Below are 22,006 nucleotides of genomic sequence, written 5' to 3'. Positions count from 1 at the left end.
TTTCAGCTAGATTTTCACCTTTTTATTCAGATTTTTAGGAATTAGGCTAAGGAATCGCTTTGATTTTTAATAATTATTTTTCTTGGTTAGGTAATCGGTTGTCGAAAATGCTAAATTACGGTCTGTAAGAAGGAACATTGCAATATTTCAGCCGTTTTTGCGTTCATTACATTTTCACGGCAGTCTTAAACAAATCGCCTACTTTTCCTGGCTTTTTATGCTGCTACAGCTTTTTTGGTGCTTTTGCGAGCATGCGTGTTGCAATAGATCAGCTCTTCCTGATTTGGCTTTTAATGTGCAATTGCAAACATTGCAATAAGCCTCGTAACCTCAAGTGTTTACAAAACCAGCCTTTGAACGCGGGATCCTTAGTCCAAGAATCCAAAAAAATGCGCGTACGCTTGGTTTGCATCATAGTTAAGTCATCTAGGTCCAAAGAATAAATATCTGTTTTAGAAAAGTGCTGCGAAGAAATGCTTGTAAAGATTTGTTAAGAAAATAATTCAAAATTAGTTCTACTTACAAGATTTAGTAACAGAGAAAAATTACTTGGAAGTTAAAAACGTAATTTTTTACACAAAAAAAACGTCCGAACGTCAGCAGGATACAAAAAACGTTCAAATGACGTTAAAAAAGTCAACCTGGCAACGCTGGTTACATTGTCTGCGGTATTCACCATCGCCAAATCACAAAGGCTCGTAAATCTTTCGAATAATCTTTTTCTCGATAACTCCAAAAGCGTACCCCGTTTTCATTGTCCATGTCCCCGCGCAATACATCATTATAGGCATGATGAGCTATGATTTTTTTACGACGAGAGAGGACTACTTCTGAATTAGGGATAGAACGATACTATCGATACTCTTTGGCCCTTTCCGAGTATTTTTGGCATCGATAATTTTAACGAAATACTCGAGTAAAAATATCGATACTTTTCCTCGATACCCCAATATTTGCAATAGTTGGTAGCTTTGTTAGTTTATATGAATTTTTTCTATCACTAATGCTGAAGTCGATAATTGTATATTTGTAGCTGTATGAGGTAAAAACACTCACATCTTTATTTCATAATAATTTAAACACTGTATCGGATCAGAGTTAAGTGAACATTTTAAAAATATCTTCTAATACGCCAAGTCAATATTTTGAAAAAAAATAAAAAAAATAATACTCAATCGGCAACATGCACCCGGTGCTCTAAATTAATCAGGCACTGCAGCAATACAACACTTAAAAGTGCATGGAATCGATTGTTAAGCATATTAGTTTTATTGTAGCGCTTGTACGATTAATATTCTTTTACAAGAATCTTTTCTTTGAGGTATCGTCTCAACCCTATTCTCATTTGCCTACTCAGTCCAAAGTGGCACTTTTTGGTAAGGATGATTCCCCGTTGGACTTCAAGGCTGACATCACACGGTGCTACAAAAAAAGGTATTGAAATACACCCAAAAAAAGATTTGTTTAGGTTGTTGGTATGGTTGAGTACAACATGAAAATAGGTCCCATATAGTTTTTGAACCCTCAATTTTTTATACCAAAAAAATCGTTATTTTCGTACCTTATGCACTTATCTATTAATAGCTTCACTATTTTCCATCCGATTTAAAAAATCGAACAAGTTTTGAAGAGAGGATTTATAGATACTATTCCCCCTAAAATATAGCTAGCCTTTTTTTAAATTACCGTTACGTGGGTGGAGCACGTGATTTTTGAAATAAATTCAAGACCATATTTTTGTTTAAATTGCTTAACTTCGAAAATTTTTATGCAATTGCATTGGATCAGGTACCAATTTATTCGAAAATAAATGTTCTTTTAGTAACTGTTGCGATTGCAGCTTCTGAACGCGTTGTTTTGTACTTTTGATGAACTGAACAGTTGCGTATTAGACGATCGTAACATTTGTCTGATCATTGGATAATTGTTTTGAATTTGTCAGCTAATGTATCAAGCCGTTCAGCAGACACATTACGATCACTGATTTTTATAACCGAGCGCACTTGTGCACAAGGGTATATTAATTTTGTTCATATAATGGTTGTTTGTAACAGCCAAAACGAATCGAGATAGATATAGACAAATGTATACATAAATACTCAGAATGAATAGAGAAATCGATTAAGCCATGCCTGTCTGTCCGTCTGTCCGTAACTCGAGCAAAAATTGAGATATCTCGACGAAATTTGGTATGTATTAATCCAGGGTAGGTTGGTATTGAAAATGGGCGAAATCGGACTGTAACCACGCCCACTTCCCATATAACGGTAATTTTGAGAAATACGAAAACTGCGATATTTTAGTAACTACTAAAGATAATTCAGTCAAAATTGATATTTACAATAATTTTCAGACGAAAAATAAGCACATTATACATTTTTGGAAAATGGTCGTAGCCACGCCCACTTATGGTTACATGTGTATATCTTGGTAACCGCTGCACCAATTTCTTCCAACCTTGGCACAGTTGTTGGCCTTGATACAGAACACTAAATGGCCGAAAATTTTAAAAATAGGACAATAACTACGCCCAAATCCCATATAACGGTAATTTTCGGAAATACGAAAACTGCGATATTTTAGTAACTACTGAAGGTTATTCCCTCAAAATTGATATTTACAACAATTTTTAGACGAAAAATAAGAATAAAATGAATTTTTGAAAAATGGGCGTAGCCACGCCTACTTATGGTTACATGTGTATATCTTGGTAACCGCTGTACCAATTTCTTTCAAACTTGGCACAGTTGTTGGCCTTGGTACAGCATACTAAAACTTAAAAAATCGGACAATAACCACGCCCACTTCCCATATAACGGTAATTTAGAGAAATACAAAATCTTCGATAAATCAGAAAATATTAAAGCTAATTTATTCAAAATTGATGCTTGCAGCAATTCTTTACCAAGAAATGCGTTTATGGTAAAATTTTGGAATATGGGCGTGGCACCGCCCACTTATGATCACATATATGTATATCGGTAACCATTCTACCAATTTGTACCAAACTCGGTATTTTTATTGTGCTTTCTACATAAAAGCAAAACGTTGAAAATTATTGAAATCGGACTAAAGTTACGGCCGCTTTTCGTATAACGGTAAATTTCAGAAATGCTTGAAACTGCAATATTTCGAAATTTTAGGACGCTAATTTACTCAAAATTGATACACCCCGGCTTACCATCTAGCGGTAGGTTTCGTAAAGGTGAAAAAACATATATTTATTACTTGCGCCGGGTATTTAATGTTCTACTCCGCCCGAACTTAGACTTTCTTACTTGTTTTTAGCAACGGTTGTGCTTAACTGCTACGCCTTCTGAACCTACCCAATGGCATCATTTTTATTTTTATCGCTCGTAGTTTTAAAGTAAGGCGAAAAATATTTATCACATTTTTAAAACAAAAAACAAGAGGTCTGCAGTGCCGTCTGCTCAAAGAGTGCAAAAAATTAGATAGACCTTGTGAGATGGAAGGCAACATGAGTTTTGCCCACCTGCACCCCCTCGATGCCTCTCAGTCATTTCTGAGCGAGTTTCTGATGGTGGCTTCGATTTCCGAAGGTGAGAGTGCTAACAACGTTATTATACTTATATTAAGATGGCTTCTAAAAATTACATGTAAAAAGTTGAACATTTTAATGATTTTTTTTAATTTGTTGAATTTTCGTGAGTTTTGCCCAAAGTTTTAAACTTTGACTTATAGGCGTATGTTATACAATAAGATATATGTTTATAAAAAATTTGTGAAAAAATTTAACATGTAAATATTGTATGTACGTTAGGGCGGGTCGAAAATCTAGTTTTACTCAAATCCCTTGGTAATAGTGAAAATATATTGTATCGTGAAGTCAACAACAAGCCTTCAAAATATAAGTCTTTTATTTTAATTGAAAGAGCCCGCGCATCGACCGCCAAGTGACCCACAGCACATTAGTCGAATAAGACCAATTCTTGTTAAAAATTCTGGGTTCAGCAAAAGGTTTGGTGCATATTATTAGACAAATATAAATATCATTTCTCGCAGCCCTTTAGTTTATCGTTAATCTTAAAGTTATCCGTTTTCAATAAAATTTTAATTATTCTCTTGATAATTGCACTGGTCAATAGTCAAAAGATGTAAAGAATAGCACTAATATAAAAAGGACCGGGTCCCCTTTGAAATTTCAACGAAATCGGGCCTTGGAACTTTATAGCAGGGTACGAAAATAAACTGTACAAAACAATTCCCATTTGCTCATCGATCATCATATCATTTGTGGTTTTGTACAGTTTTGTGCATAGTCAGAAGCAAATAGTAAGATTCACTGTCGTTTTCCCCATCGAGAAACGTTTGCTTTTCGTTTGTGACAATTGTACGTTTTATATGTATGCAAACGTTTCAATTACGTGAAAAATATTTTTTTCTGTAAATTTTCGTATCCAATTCAATTAAAAAACATTTTTATTTTTTTTATTCATTGCAGCCATTCGTTTTGTATATAGTTATTGCATATATGTACATACATACATATATTTTTCTCTGCACGATTCATTTCGTTTGTTGTTTCGTCTGTAACTACTAAACTACTGTAGTGTACTATCGCCAAAGTGAACTCAGCCGTTTTGTTTTCGTATTGTACCGAACTGTTGAAGTAATAAACGAAACGAAATAGTAACGTACAATATAGTTTATTTTCGTAAACTGCTTTATAGGAAGGTTAAACGAGTGGCAAGTAAATGCAGGGAAATACATCCATATGTAAGTATTTTTCTAATGAAATTAAAGAGAGTTGGAAATGAGAAGTATTAATTTTCCTTTTAATGTGACTACAACCTAACAAATTTTGAAACATCGGAAACTATCGATATATCGGGGCGATATATTTTAGCATCGAAGTTAATTTTTCTGACGTAAAACATCGATGTATCGATGTTATTCCCCAAAATTTGCATCCCTACTTACCGATCGAGTAACATTTACCAAAGTTATATCGAAAAACTTAAGTGGATCTCCAGTTGTTTTCTAAAGAAATGTCTCTTCAATTGTATAAATAACGTTTAAATGAAAGAACCGTATTACAGAAAAGAGTGCCAGGGAGTGACTTTTTTCGTTCAAGCTGAATGCAATGCAATATCGTCCAATTGGAGATTAACGACTGTTGCATTTACCTACAGTCACTTTTTTTACATAATGGAATTAACTAAAATATTTAAGTATGTATATCGAAACACTAATTGCACGCCCCCTACTTTCATACAACGGCAAATTTAGAAAACGGCAAAAATGTGCTTCTTTGGTGACTAATGAAACCATTCCGCACCAATTTTCAAGACTGCATAAATGGACTTAAAATGGGCGTTTCTCACCCTAATTTTATTATGTTAATGTATGTTAATACTTATACGGTTGAAACTACTATTAACTTATCAAACGATTCCTAATCATTGACAATACATGTTTGACTTCATTCACCACGATATTGAAAACTGAGCAAATCGGCGTTACTAAGTCCATGGTCCTTTTAGTATTATATAAACATCCGAAAAGATTAAAACGTTTGAAATAAATCTCGTCTCACTTTTTTGCATGTTTCACTTGGTTGCTGACGTAATGAAGAAAGAATTATAATTCATAAGGGAAAATTATAGTTTTTGTAAGCTTTATCTTAATATCTTAAAAACTTGTAGACTTATTGGAAAATAATAAACTAACGCGAGGTAATAAATTTAGTAACCATTAATTTGATATATCGTCCTGTTTATAACAATTCCATAGATATTACAAGCCAAAGTTTTATTTTCAAAATTCATAATTTTGATTCAACTGCGCTCGCTGAAGATAAGTTTTAAATTCAGCTTTCTTGGCCAATAACAATTGGCTTAGACTAGGATATCATAATATTGCTATTACAATACAGTCAAATGCCTTTTATTTTCTTCCATACAAAATCGACTCAGCCTAATGTACATTTCTTAATAAATTTAAGCGATTGAATTAAAAGATTTGTTTTTTTTACATGGAATTATGCCAGTGCGGGTAATTTCACCGAAAATCGGGGAATTTCGCAGTGGCCAACGGGGAGAAAGATAAAATGAGGTGGCTTGCCTGATTCCTTCTATCAATTTGTGACGATGTTCGCAATTATGTTTTGTGGAAAAAAATTACATGCGTACATACATGCACATGTATTTTTCGTACTCAACTGGGTGCACGTGTTTGGCTATCCAATAACTTTTACAATAATGTACACATAGCATGTATGTATGTACATACTAAATACATATGTATATGCACTTCATCGCAATATCCTTGTTGTTGACCCCTCAGTGCGCTAAAGTGCAGTTAATATTGTTGGCCTCTTTATTTTGTAATTAATTGCATTGAAATCATAACAATAAATATTCAATAAAAAATGAAGAGGGAACCAATGAGATGGGAAATGAAAATAAATGAGCTCATTGAAATATGATAGCTGTAAAATAAAAGAATTTAATTTGATTTACTCACATGGTTACTTTTGCAATTTTCAACTTGTTACTAGAAAGTTAGTCATTGCAAAGTAATATTGAAGCACAAATCGTACTGTTAAAGGGCTTAAAATTATTGCCTATTGGTAAAAGTTAAATGAATTTTGTAGAGTTTTGTATCAATTGACAGCTACTAGAATTAAAATTGCAGGCATGTTAATAAACAACCCAGCGCATTATCTTTACACAACGATTAATAAGACATTCCGTTCACATTCCAAAAATTTTCCCATCTCATAGCCGGGCTGCCAAAGCTCTTTTTCGCTGAACCACTACTGACAACGTTTATGTTCGTTTATTAAATGAAATTCAAATCCCTATTCAAATTCGGCACTTAGTGGCAGAAAAACCGTCTCGTCGATATGTTCACTCCACTTAGTTAACAGGTCTATCTTGAATCGATGAATCGCGCGACCTCACTTCAGCACTACCAAAGCGGTTTTTAAATACAGCAATTTCTCTCTGATGAATACGACTTAATGGGGTTGGGGATGGGGGTGCACAACTGCTTTGTGTGTTGCAATTTCCCTTCAGCGCACGATTGCCTGCGGACATCTAATGGCAGCGACTTGCGTGCAATGAGTTTAAGAATGACATCATTACTTAAGGTTAGATCTTCTGGGAAACTATTAAATGTTTTGCTGCCAATTAAGTCTTTACAACCAATCGATATAAGGAAACGAATTCTCTTTTAATGAAATTTTATAAAAAAGAACACCATCGAACTAGACTCTAGAGAATAGATTGAAGTAATCTTATTTTTATAGGCAATTCCGTCCAAACTATTAGCACAACGAATAGGAACAAATTCATGGGAGAAGCTGTGGTGGATTGTAAATGATTTTTTAAGTTATCATCAAAATTAAATAGTCGTCTGTCAAAAATTTCGTTTTAAATATCATTTCCTTTTTAAATTACGAGTAAATACATACATATGTATGTATGTATGCTGAAAGTTAGTATTCTAATACATATTTTAAGTAAAGTTAAACCAAATATACATACATAGATGAAAAAAGTGAAGTTTACAAAACATCTATCATTCTATGTGTATTCATACATACTATATAGAATGTTTGTCTCAACATAATTTTTCATTCTCCTCGACTTTGACTTTTTCCCCGCCAAAGAGCTTTCAATAAATGACCTGTCGTCACTTAAGATACCCAATATTGTGGCGCCATACATCGCCAAGTTTATTCTGTCCCTCTTTATTGTTCTTCCATCAATCCCACACCTCATCACTTCATAATCCGCCAAAATCAGCCCTAGTATTTTGTATGTCAAACTTGTTGACACATATGAAATCTCCTTCAGCAAAAACCAGAAATACGAGTACGTAAGTACTAAACGAAAAAAAAATAATAAATCTCTGAAATTATCAAATATTATCTCATAGTTTTTTCCAACAATTTCCATTCGCGCCGCATTAGGTTCTTCGTATCAGTATTCACTTCGAACTCCACAACCAAATGAACCATGTAAATGTGTACTGTCATTTAATATCCGCAATTAAAGTGATCATCAATCAAACCGAAAATCAAATGTGCCACAAAGTAATAGAAAGTAAAAGCATTCACAAGAATTGAATGCGTAGGTACTGAAGAATCACACACAAATTGTGCGGACACATTCATACATACACACTTTTGTTCGTCCGATACCACCCTGTACTAGAGGCCTCTACTTATTAAAATCAGGCACGTGAACCGGCTTTGAACTGAACGGTTTTTTTACAGTCAGAAAGGTTTTCACTATGGAATACTTCTTTTATTCTTCTGTCAAATTGGCTTTCACAATAATATTTAACAATTTGGCATAATTTTGCCAGTCTCATTTTCCTTTCTTGTACAATTTGCAAATTTGGAATACGAAAAAAATACTTTTATTACAAATCTCAGTTGAAAAGTAAAATATAACACAGGTTTACAAAAAAAAAAGTTTTGCGTATATATAACCAAACCTCTATATTCCTATCTCATTCGACGATCTGAGTGCGAATCTGTTAATTAGGGAAAACTTCATTCAATAAACCTGAACATTTTTTTAGGCTTTTATACTCGCTGAATCCAAATCCGAGGCCCGTTAACCTCCATAATGTCAGGTTCGAGGTCATTTGATTGTCAAATAGGACAAATAAATTATTCAATAAAAAAATAAAAAATTGTTTTTGTTGTCGCTGAATTTCATTATGGGGGTCCCTTGATTCTTCAAGGATATCTAGAGGTCATGCCAAGGTCAAATTCGGAAGAATTTTATTGATACTACTGCCGTTATAGGGCTTGTCAAAGGATAATTTCGGTAGCATGATATCTGTGAACACATTATAATAAAACCGTGTTTTAGTTTTTTATACTATAATGTTATTATGTGGTGAAAACTGCCCAACGAAAAAGTTAATAATCTCATTTGTTATGATAAGAGCCCCTATAAGCATCCTAAAGTTTTGAATAACTGGGCCATTACTTTGTAGTTTGAATCCAAAAAAATAAGCCCTCTTCGAACGCCGAATCCTTTTACAGTACCAATAGTTCGAATTCGAACAAAATTACTATCGATTCGAACTACATAATAAGGGCCCTGTTTTTTGCCATTTTTTTTAAATTGTTAATCACTGTCGCTTACGTCCTTTTGGCGGTTAGGGCGCGATATGTTGCGTGATAAGATTATATTTTGTACAGACAAATGTGTCTTCTTTAAAACCATTTTACAAGGGTTAAAGAAAAATTATTTTTTATTGTTTTTAAAAAGTGTCGAAAGTTCAATAAAAATGTATGCGTTTCAGACATTCCTCATTCAAAAATTATTAAGTTTAACCTTAGTTTTATACAGCTTAAGTGCTCAGTCAGCTAAATTTTTGATAATTAAAATTTTGTTTCTCTCTTTCTAGGTGAGTCTCTACATACATACATAATTTGAATTAATATCTTAAGGAGCTGATTTCTGTGAGTACTTTGACTAATTTGTGAAATACTTACCGTTACCTTAATATAAAAAAGGCCTAACTCATTTTCTTTTGAAATGCAGTTTCGTGCTAATTACTTACAAGAATCTATTAGATTTTAAAAACAAATACAACAGCTTAAATTCGGTATATTCTTCAATAAAACAGCTTGTGACAGAAATTCGCCGCAAAATTATTTTATTTTCTACGGAGTTTTCCATCACACCGTAAAGAAACAAACATCATAGTACCTTTATATATTAAGGTAAAGATAATTTAAATATACAAAGCTTTCGGCAACTTACTTATGTGCATAATATTAAAATATTTAGAACCTCAGAAACCAAAGAAGAAAAGGTGTTGCCAAAAAAATTCCTCTATTCTCTACCGACATACCCATGTAGAAGGTATGCAAACACATATCGAATTGAAGTAGTTCATTTTAAATGTGCACATAAGGATACCATGAAATTTCAACTCTGGATATACATACATACATTAATATAAAATATGGCAAATGAAAGCTAATGAAATTCTCCATATACCATATATACATCACTTTCCGATAGGACTTATAGTTTCTGACAAATTAACTAATCATTCCAGGTTCTGTGTCAAATTTTTACATCTGTGCTAAAGCCTGTTCTGTTACAAAAACAAAAAAATCAAGTTACTACTGAAGAAAATCTATGGATAAATAAAGAAATAATAGTGGTCAAATGAAAATACGCAAAGATTTTTTTTATGAAAAATGAGCGGGAAAGAAAGTTACTCATACGCCACGTACGTCTGAGAATTACGCTCCTAGAATCCCATGATGAATCTGGGAAATTGAAATAAACGTATATCTAGATCAATCACTTGCTCTTCGTAGTGCCAATATAAATATTCCATTATTCGCATTCTTCCAATTTTTTCTTTTGTAATTTAAAAAAGGTTGCGAAAAAGTATTTAACAGCGCCACCAATGAGTGTGGCTAGCGAGCAATTATTTAGTACAGCTGAACTGTACACCGATAGACGATCAAATCTCTTATGAAAATGTAGACAAGCTTTTTTTTGGCATACGTATAACATAAAGATCGATTTTATGAAAGTTAGTTCAAAATGATTTTAAAGTTAAGACTGCAGTTTTTTCCTTTTTTGTTTCAACATTCGAAAACGTGAAAATACAAAGCATCAGTCTCTTTTATCTCTAAAGCGCACTTAGACGTCGTTGCGCACATTTGGCATTACAATCTGCTGAGGTCTAGAAATAAAAGAGACTAATGCTTTGTATTTTGACGTTTTCGAATGCACCATACATATGTATGTTTGTAAGGTGTTCCTTCTATTTAAAAAATAATAAAAATAATTTGTTACGAAATAAATCACAGTCTTATTATTTTTGAATCTTAGTACTTAATTTTAATGTTCAGCTTCGACTTCGGTGTTCGGCCGAATCTTGAATAGTAATATTCGGTTTTGGCTTCGTCTTCGTCCAAAATGCCAGCTTCGGTCGGATACTAGTACACACATATGTACCTTATTGGTTCTATAAAAGCATCTCTTATAAAATGCTAGCATTGTAAATTGATAAATCAAATATGGACTAATTAAGGAAATAGGTAAAAGTCACCGCATTAAGTACATATATGTACGTTACAAGTGGTCGAAAGTGAAGTTTGTTATATTACGAACACTCTAACCTCTTAATAATTTATTTTATTTACCTCATAATGTTGTTACAGAGAGTCTGTCAATGGTAAGTTCCTGGTAGCCGATGCAAAGGTATGACATCTTGATATGATTTGTGGTTTTAGAAAACTTAAAATGCAAATCGATAATATCGCATTACCGCACATTTGAAAAATGAGTTTGAATATGATCTACGTCATATTTTGGTTTGCTGCTAATTTTCATAATTACATGCATATTTTATCAACTACAGAAAACAAATAGACAACTAAACCGAAAACATAGCGTAGAACATTCATAGAAGTACGAGTTGTTGTATTTGCATCCGTAATGACGAAGAAATATTGGCACTAAAATCTGCTGCAAAAAACATTACATTTGAGTCAAAGCTTTCGAAGTAATCATATCGCAAAGTAAAGTGAATTAAAAAAAAAAGCGACAAAATACAAAAAGTGTGCAGACCAAAGAAGTAATTAGCTACAATTTTATTAAAACAATAATAAACATTATCGTATTTGTCAATGTTATTGTGGCTTATTAACATTTTATTTTTAATATTTTTATTGATCTTTGTTGCACGATTGTTTATTAGGAAAAATTGAAGACTTTGTTGCTTTTTAAATTTTTCCTAATAAACAATCGTGGTACAAATCTCAATAAAAATATTAAAAATAAAATGTTAATAAGCCACAATAAAATTGACAATTACATTGTTTAGGAAGAGCCTGCCTGAAACTATACAATAAAGCAAATAAGCAAATGGATGTATAGAATTGACAACAACAACCACGCTGTCAAGTTTAAATAGCGGCAAATGAGCTGCACTTGATAGTAGTTGGTTGAATACGGAAAATTAATTAACAACAAGAGTTTACGGGGTGTACATAGCTCAGTGGTTAACGCTTCTGACTTTGCACATCGATTACGCAGGTTCGATCCCTGCTGAAGTCTAGAAAAAATAAGTCTGATGAGGAGATGTGGTGGTCTCCGAAATAGCTGCTATAACTTCTATCGCTTAGACTTTGTTGCTTTTATCCTAATAAACAATCGTGGTACAAAGCTCAATAAAAATATTAAAAATATATTCAACAATTTTTAATGATTAAAAATAAATATTATCGAAAAGCATCATCTTTATGAAAAATTTTGTTTGTGATAGTTTTTTGTTGTTTTTGCACGCTTTGCCATATGACAACGCCAAGACCGATAGACATACATAACAAAAAACGATTAATTTAAAATAAAATAACATAAACCATTTAAATTATATTTAACTAAACAAAAACAGACTTCATCAAATTGTAAATTTAGACCACATTTTCATAATATTAATAATAATAAGAATAGATTAGCGGTTACACAATATGTTAGTATTTGGCCGAGCTTCTCCTTCGATTTGTAGCGTGTGCTTTGATGTTGTTCAACAAAGGGGAGGGACCTATTGTTTTACGCCGACTCCGAACGGTGACTGTATTTTTATGAGAAGCTCTTTTTCATGTCAGAAATACATTCTCAAGTTTTCCATATTAAAGCTAATTTATTCAAAATTGATGCTTTCAACCATTCTTTACAAAGAAATACGTTTATGATAAAATTTGGGAAAATGGGCGTGGCACCGCCCACTTATGATCACATATATGTATCTCGGTAACCGTTCTAACAATTTGTACCAAACTACAACAAAACTATAATGGTAAATTTCTGAAATTCTTGAAACTTCAATATTTCGAAATTTAAAGACGCTAATTTACTCAAAATTGATACACCCCGGCTTACTATGTAGCGGTAGCTTTCGGAAAGATTAAAGTCATATATTCAATACTTGCGCCGATTATTTAATGTTCGGTTCCGCCCGAGCTTGGACTTTATTACATGTTTTCTTTTTGATTATTTGTCTGATGTTTTGTTTACTCATTTATTTATTTGATTTGTTTCTCGTGTGGTTTGGTCACTTACCCTTTCACCTTTACCTTTACCATTATACCCACACGCATTCCATTTTGCTTGAAACTCGACTCCTTTACTCGTGGCTCAGATTGTTTTATTTTATCTTTCCTACGCTTCGATTTAGTGTTGTTATTATTCCATCGCTGGGTTAAAGTTTTGTATTTGGACCGGCTGTCATACCAGAGAGGCAGATGATGCTGAAGGTGGCGACGATAGTGGAGTAATGCATGTCTGGCGAATCGTGATGGAGCGCTGGCAGCCAGGATATCAAATTGCAGCGCCGTTTTACACACATATGGCGCAACCAAATGCACGTTGAGTGAACAGCCTGTAAAAAGCTCACCGAGAAGAGGAGACGGGTTAGGGTAAAAATTAGTAGCATCCAAGGAATACTAGGAGCAGGCATTGCTGACATTAATTTAGTTTGGTTTATTGAATTTTCTCTGAGCTATTCGACTTTCGCACAAGGGTGCGTTGCGGCGGTGGGCAACGAAATGGGCTGGCAGGAGGGCGAATTGGTTAGTCGAATGTCAGCGGCTAAATTGACTCAATGCGGTGCAGACCAGTGATGGAAAAGTAGGTACAATTGTACTTTTTTCGGCTCCTTTTCAACATGAAAGTACATTCGGTACATTGCTTCCATTTTAAGTACATTTTAAGTTTGGCCAAATTATTTGTCAAGGAAATTTGTATGCCGATTTTCTTTTGCCAAGTGGATTTTGGTTAAACATATTAAAACATAGAACTTTTTGATAGTGTGCCATTGGGAATGAAACATTTAATAGCATGTCATTGTGAACGAGATATGTGAAACGAAGAAGTAACTAGCTTTTATGTGCGCGCAATTTGAATGAATAATTAATGAAAGCCGACAAATTAGAGAAACTGCAATGGATAAGTAAGTTTCAAACCGTTTTTTTAATACAAACTATTTCATTTTTGACGAAGTTTATACTATTTTCAGTTGGATTGTTCGCAAGAAACGTGAAAATGCAGCTGCAGGCAATGATGAGAAGTAAGTGTGACAAAGTTCAACTAGCGCAAAAAAATTTACCGGTAGCATTTTTCTCATATTTAAGCAATAACGAAGAAAGCAACGTAGTTTCCGTGGCGAAAAAGAAAAAGTATGAGATCAAATTTAAGAGGGAGTGGGCATCCAAGTACAATTGGCTCCAAGAAGACTCTACCGCAAAGCAAGGTAAGAGGTGCATGATATGCGGTGTTCCAATTTACGGCAATATGTTTCACATCGATCGGCATGCAAATTCAGACCTCCATAAAAAAAATGCTAATATTGCTAAAGCAACCTTAAAAATTTCGAGTTTTACTAAGCCGAATAGCGAGGAAATGGAATTAAGTCGCTCAGCAAAGGCAATGGAGATTCGTTTGTGTATGTTCGTTGCTGAGCACAATTTGCCATTTACTGCTTTGGACCATTTGGCAAAATGTATTAAAACGGTAAAAGATTCACGCATAATTTCAAACCTGAGCATAAATAGACATAAGGGTCAAAATATTATAAAGTCAGTCACTGGTCCTGAAAACTGCAGACAAATTTCTGAAATAACAAAACAACAATATTACTCCGTGATCATTGATGAAAGCACTGACATTTCCATGGACAAAAACTTAGCAGTTATAATTAGAGTTTTTACGAACAAATGTAGAGATAGATTTTTGGACTTTGTTCAAGTGTCTGATTCTTCTTCCGCCGGAATTTTCAATGCGCTTTTAAAAGTTTTGAATGATCATGATATTCCGTTGAGCAATCTATTGGGATTTACGGCAGATAATTGCGGTGTCATGATGGGCAAACGAAATGGCGTCCAAGCAAAATTAAAAGAAATTTGCCCTAAAATCTTTGTTATTGGCGATGTATGCCACAACCTTAATCTATCGTCCGAGGCAGCTGCATCAGTTCTTCCACAAGAAATAGAAAAGTTAATTCGCTCTATAAATCACCACTTCTGTCATAGCGCTAGTAGAAAAATAGAGTTTGAAAAATTTCAAGAAGATTTTGGAAGTGCGGTTCATAAGATTTTGCGATTTAGTTCAACACGATGGCTTTCGCGGCAGGTAAATTTTCTTTTTAATAATAGTTGTTCAATACATTTTTTTATTTGAAGTATTACATTATGATTTCAGATTGTAGTTGAACGGATATTGGAGCAGTGGAGTACTTTACAATACTACTTCGGTTTATGCAATTTCGAAGCAGGATTTGGCAATGAAAGTAATAAGTTTATTGCAAGTACCCTTTCAGATTCTAATATAAAACTCTACTTCTATTTCTTGTCGTACGTTCTTAAAGTTATAAACACTGTTAACATAGAAATGCAAGCGGAAGAGTCACACATTCATGTTTTATATCCCCGCTTGACATTTCTTTTTAATCAAATATGCCGAAATTTTATAGCGAAAGAAAATATTTGTACCAATTCAATATATTCATTGAATTTAGCCAACCACATACCTATTGAAAACATTTTTTGTGGAACGGAAACTGAGCTGTTTTACACTGACCAAAACCTAACAGCATCGGAAATTTTTCAATTTAAAAATAACATTTTGAAATTTTATATTAAATTTTGCGATGATTTAAGAAAAAGAATAGATTTTAATAATGAAATTTTAAAACTCTTACCGTCAATTGCGCCGAAGGAAGCACTATCTGGTAATATTAATAGCATTTTACCACTGATTTTAAAATTGTTTCCCGAAACTGAATTAAAAAAAGCTGAACAAATTAACACCGAGTATCGAGCATTGGCCGATTATGCAGAAATTAAAAAAATCGAAAACCTTCCTGTATCTGAATTTTGGACTGAAGTCGGCAGAATAAAAAATGAACTAAATCAGCCAGTATTTTCAAATATATTTCGCGTTGTTCAGGGTTTGCTTGCTTTACCACACTCCTCTGCTTGTATTGAGAGAATTTTTTCAATTCAGAACCTAGTTAAAACAAAGTGTAGAAATAAACTGGCGCTAGGCACATGTGCCGCATTAATACAAACAAAGGACTTAATTAGATGCAATGAAAGTTCTTGTTTTGATTTGAAAGTGGAGACTTTACTCGGCTACCGTCTTCAAAATAAAAACCTTAATGAAAATGAATTAATTGACTAAGTTCTATACCGAAAAAAAATATGCACCAGCTTTTTATATTGAAATCAAAAAATATTTTGAGGTCGCTCAAAGCGCTCAAAGTTTTACACGTATATTATATTGGGAAAAACAATTTTTCGTAGCAATGATAGAAAATACATATATATTTTTAGATCAGTAACCTCTGTTTCCGTTCAGGAGACTTCGAAAAATAATACCGAATTATTAATTTAATCTTTTTTTAATATTAACTATTATTTATAGATTCCACCATAGGGGACCCATAAAGAATCGTTAATATTAAAAAATATATAAACAATCCGGTAGTATTTTTTGACGTCTCCTGAAGAGAAACAGAGGTTACAGATCTAAAAATATATATATATTTGCTATCATTGCTACGAAAAACTGTTGTTTCCCTAATATAATATATGTGAAGAACTTTGAGCGCTTTAAGCTACCTCAAAATATTTTTTGATTTCAATATAAAGAGCAGGAGCATATTTTTTCGGTATAGAACAATCCTTGGGGTGAGAGCATTAAAATTCCGACTTTAAATTTTTTTGGACCATCCTAAGGTACATATATAAAACGCATAGCGTAAAATAACGTATTTTATCTAAGTTATTTAATTTTATGTTTACAAAACTATGCAATACAAAGTACAAAAATGGAATAGTACAAATAACTGTATATATATATGTACGCTTTAGCACTTGCAATGTGTTTTTCTTTCAATAAAGGCTGTATATACATACATATGTACATATAAAAGTGTCTTCTTTTTTTAGGTACATTTGTCCGCTTTTAAGTACAATCTTCTTGTCATATTAAGTACAATTTGGAAAATTCATTTTCCATCCCTGGTGCAGACCGAGTTGGCTGACTAAAAGCATTGCTCTGTACCTTAGCGGCTGATGGCGTGATCCGAAGAATCCACTTGTTGACGCTGCACTTTCTTATTGTTGTCCACAACTCCCTCCTCTCCTTGTTGGTTGTTCGGCGGATTGCTCTATGTTTAGCTTGCAAAGTTTTTAATTAAGCATTGGATCGAAAACGTTTTGCAAAATTAAATGTTAAATTAGTTTTACTTGTCACGCGCTCTATTTGATTTTGTTTCGAATAGTATACGCGTCTTGCCATCCTTTTTTGCATGCTGCATCAAAGGAGGGCAGACCATCTGCCATTAGATGACATGCAGGCTGTGTTAGCACGCGGCTGTCATTTCCCGCTGCGAGTAGTGGTTTTTCTGCTCGATTGGGAAAAGCTCGGGCAGACATAGTCTGAGAAAGCATTATCTCACCTGTGTCTGTAGTAATTCACGCTACTATGGCCGATCACTCCGTTTTCTTTACATCTACGGTCCAGAGTATGAAAATGAATGACCTAGAACTGTTTCTCTATGCGCGATTCGAACATTAACATACGACGTTGAAATTGTAAATACATATGTATGTACATACATTAGATCAGATCGAAAAAACGTTGAAAAAATATACCTTTATATGTATATAAAGCTTATGTTTATGGTATTTCGACACTAACAAAACGGTGTTTCTTTGTATTCTTCTAAAAGCTTTGAGATCCGATTTTCTAAAACAATAGGTCGTTAATAATGTCTTGGCGTGTTCTAACTTTCATTCTAATACTCGTTTGAGTTCCGAAGTGGATTTCACATAGTTGGGTCAGTTGCCCAGATTTGTATACGCCTAAGATACCCTTTTATGTCGTCGTGTTCAAGTACTTTCAAATTCATTAAAATATTCCTTTTAAATTGTTTTTCATTTTAAATTTCATAAATCGTTCATAATAACTATTACTGAAAGTTTTTCATGCAAAACTTATCAAGACTGATTCTATGTCTAGGAAAAATTATTTTATGCTTGTTAGACCATTTATAAAAATATGGTGTATTAACAGTTTTTATATCCGAGCGCACTTGTCCACAAGGATATTAAAACTTCTTTACTCCGCGCTATTATAACCACGTATGTGTATCTCGTTGGAAATTTTTGGGATCGGAATTAAATTGCGTATACTTTTCACATAACGGTGAATTTCTGAAATACGGAAACTTTGATACTTCGGATGCTAATTTACTCAAAGCAAATACTCACACCAATCTCTTAACAATAAATACGACTATTATGGAATCTTGGAAAATTGACGTGGCACCGCCAATTTATGACTACCATTCTCATTAAGTCTAACTGAATAAGAAAACAACCCCTCCTTACCATGTAACGGTAGTTTTCGCAAAGGCGGTTACAGCGCCAAATAAGAAGAAGAATACAATTTTGGGACCATGCGGTTTTTAAGTTAATTTCCTGCCTATTTCGATATACAAAGGATCTCAAAACTATTCATTTTTAAGCAAAAGCCAAAACCAATTTCAATTCTCATATAAATATTTATGTGTACCGTTAATTTCTTCATGATCGAATGATCGGACCTAAACCAAATTAGTAAGGAACCACCTCTGAGGACGCACCTTTCCTCTCACAATAGAACTACAGAAATCTATTAAATTCAAAATTATGCGGCAACATACATAAAAAGAAAAAATAATAACATCCTGATAACCTCCTCCTATTTTGAATTCGTTTAATAAAAGTAAAATTTTTTTGTTTGAACTACACATCCCTTAAATCTAAAACATTTGTCTAATTTGTGTATATGTACATATATCTTAAAGATACATACATATGTTTGATTTACGTAGGTTGTGTTTAAAAAACTTTCTATAAATATTATTATTTCAATGTAAGAAATGTTGTCGAGGTCCTTCCACATATATAAATCTTTACATCGCGTAACAGATTTATGAAATAAGATAAATACCTCCATTATAGCGAAAGTATCACTTCTTCTAATGAGTTTAGTTTTGAGTGTATACGGCAATTTAAAAAAGAATTCAAAAATTAAACATTGCATTATAAGAACATTAGGGCGGAGTAATTTGTTCGTAGCACAATTTTCAAAGAAAGTATATAGCAAATTCAAACTCTACGATAAGTTCGAAGCAAACCATTTTCAACTACTACATTCGTAAACTTGCTTCGTCTGGCACCTGGAACCCATTGGGTGATACGTATTTCAAATACCTTAATTCAAATTTAATGTTATTTTTAAACAGGTGGCAAAATGATGAACAAACTATATACCCAAAATGCATACCCAATTTTCAAAAAAAAAGAGCAGTATATTGTATGAAGAAAATACAAAATTTTGTAAATTAATTTCGTTCAGAAAAAATTTTAATGCACTCACTTTTCTTTTAAAAATTGGGTGGGTCAAACGTCATTTTTGGCATGTATTTTGTTCACAATTTTTGATTAGAATCGAACATAGAATTCGAATATGCATACACTTTTTTCGAAATTAAATTACTCCGCCCTAATGTACATATAGTAAAACAGATACAGTAAAACTCATGTTTTTAATGTAAAAGTATTGATAAGCTGAGCTAATATTAAATACTAGTAGTGACAAACTATCGATAATACATCACTACGTACCAGTGGTGAGTGTCTTCGGCTCGCCAGTGTCACTAGTTCAGCCAGTTCCCCCAGTGTCACCAGTATGGCCAGTGTCGCCAAAGTCACCAGTGTTACCAGTATCGACAGTGTCACCAGTTCAGTGAATAATTGAAATTATAGAATTGCGGTTGCAAGAAGTGGTGACGATTGTTGGTAACAAAATTAGCTTGTTACAAAATGTTTGGTTACAGGCAGAATTGGCCTGTAAGTGGGCCATCGCAAATACCGACCGTGCACTATACTTCAGTAAGGTGAACAAAAAGGATATCTTCAAAAGGATTCTGATCAAACTATGTGAAATCGACTTCAGATCCTAAAAGGAAATATGGAACTGAAGCACTGCCAAGTTGTTTTTTTAAACCCGGATCTCAAATAGCCAAGTCATAATAAAAAACTATTTCGGTAGTTTTCGGAAAGAGAAAACCAAATTTTTTTATCGAGGCTAAGCACAATATACATACCAAATTTGGTGCAGATCGGCCAAGTAGTTTTTGAGATACACATACATATATGATATAAGTGGGCGGTGTCACTCCATCTTTCCTAAAATTTCTTGTAAAACCACTTTTTTGCTATATCAATTTTGAATAAATATTGATAAATTGGCCACACACAAAAAAATCTGAAAGTCCGGTACACACACAAGGCCGTATTTAAGAAAAGTCGCCTAACTTCGACAAATTTTATGCGATTGCATAAGTGGAACATCAGTTTATTTGATAATAGATTTAATTTTAGATAGTGCTACATACATATTTTGAAATTGTGGAAATAAGTGATGATCAAAATTTAAAAAATTAAGAAAAAATGTTTTTTTTTTTATTTCCCGTTGGGAGAATCCAAGACTAAGGGCGCATTCACACAGAAAGTCGAGCGGCGCCTAGCAAAGCAAGGCGAAACAAAGCGAAGCTGCTGGTGCCCACACTGAACGAAGCGAAGAGAAGCTTTTCTCATGGACTCGGCTGCAAAGATACCATAAAACATACCATCAATGAAAAGCGGCAAAAATATTTGCTCAATTTCATTCAAAAGATTGGTTGTAGAATTCGTTTTTATTTGAATACTTTGCCTTTTTGTTTGCAGCAGCGTCATGGAGCTGGGAAATTAAATAAAAAATTCAAAATCAAAAACTACTTTGCTTTCAGCTTCAAAACGCTTATGAAAGGGCTTGCTGTATGAACTCTTTTATACACATAGCTACAGCAATTTGAAAGATTTACTTTGCTCGGAACGGCTTCGCTCGGCTCGGCTCGGCTTTCTGTGTGAACGTACCCTAAGAATAGATTACACTACGCAAAAAAAAATTAAAAAAGTCAAAGAACTTGGAATGCCATATAGCACATTTTGTAGGTCTGGTCGAGTAATGAAATGAAAACCTGCATAGTTTAATTTCAAATATACCCTAAAACTCTTGACCTATGGCCAAAACACAGTTTTTCGACAGTTAAATTTTCTTTTTGCTTATAATTTCAGCATCTCTGAACCAATTTCAAATTTTGATGTGCCATTGGAAAGAAAATAAAAATACGCTTATAACTACATGCTTTTATAAGCGTACTTTTACCTTAATTACTCAAAAAAATAATTACTTTTACAGATTTTTTTCGATTAAATCTCAATTTGAAAGGTTTTTCGATATGAAACCGTCAATAACGGCAAACAAACTATGAAACTACATTTAAATTGGATTGGAATATGATAATCCACTTATATATACGGTTTGCATTGACTTTAAAAATCAACATTGAAGGTTGATAGTTTTAATGAATATTTACAGGGCTACGAAAAGTAAAATTTGGGTTAAAATACATTACCTCTAACGAGAAATTTGAAAACAAGTCTTGTTAAAAAGTTTTTTGTTCATTTTAATCTTCGATCACAATATCTTTTTTAGGTTTTCACATGATTATTTATAACCAAGGCTGGCAATCTAAGTGAATGCTTGAAAAAGCTTATTTTGCATATACACATCTGGCAATTTTGTTGGTTTTTTGCATACATTCGACTTACGTGCTTATTTTGCATACCTGACAACATTTAATACTTTTTCGGGGGAAAAACGATAGAAATGCGTTATACTTCTGCCATCTTGTAGGAATTTTAACTATTCAACATTTTCAAATTACAAGAGAAGGTCATTTTCGATTGATAACACTGGTTTACAGCAAAAAATGTTCAATTGGGCCTTTATCCAATTTATATGTAGAGTTGCCCGGTGTTTCCGAAAATCGAGTTAATTTCTTTTTCTATGGATACGTTTTCGAGATATTTGCAATTTACCGTTACTCA

The 22,006-nt window shown here is 33.3% G+C and overlaps 2 protein-coding genes across 5 annotated transcripts in view; both read left to right on the top strand.

Moving 5' to 3' along the window:
• Window positions 1-22,006, top strand: part of LOC118742403 (matrix metalloproteinase-2) — a 523,490-nt gene that overhangs the window by 133,985 nt on the left and 367,499 nt on the right. The window lies entirely within an intron of this gene.
• LOC118742401 lies at window positions 13,636-16,213 on the top strand. Its single transcript, XM_036474453.1, has 5 exons — window positions 13,636-13,649; window positions 13,830-13,971; window positions 14,038-14,088; window positions 14,153-15,149; window positions 15,219-16,213. The coding sequence occupies exons 2-5, from the start codon at window positions 13,964-13,966 to the stop codon at window positions 16,197-16,199; spliced, it is 2,037 nt and encodes a 678-aa protein (XP_036330346.1). The 5' UTR covers window positions 13,636-13,649; window positions 13,830-13,963; the 3' UTR covers window positions 16,200-16,213.

Source organism: Rhagoletis pomonella, unplaced genomic scaffold (assembly GCF_013731165.1).
Source record: "Rhagoletis pomonella isolate Grant_MI unplaced genomic scaffold, Rhpom_1.0 Rhpom_scaffold_00007, whole genome shotgun sequence".
Lineage (NCBI taxonomy): Eukaryota > Metazoa > Arthropoda > Insecta > Diptera > Tephritidae > Rhagoletis > Rhagoletis pomonella.
The sequence above is the reverse complement of the archived record's forward strand: the minus strand, read 5'-3'. Positions and strand labels throughout refer to the sequence as shown.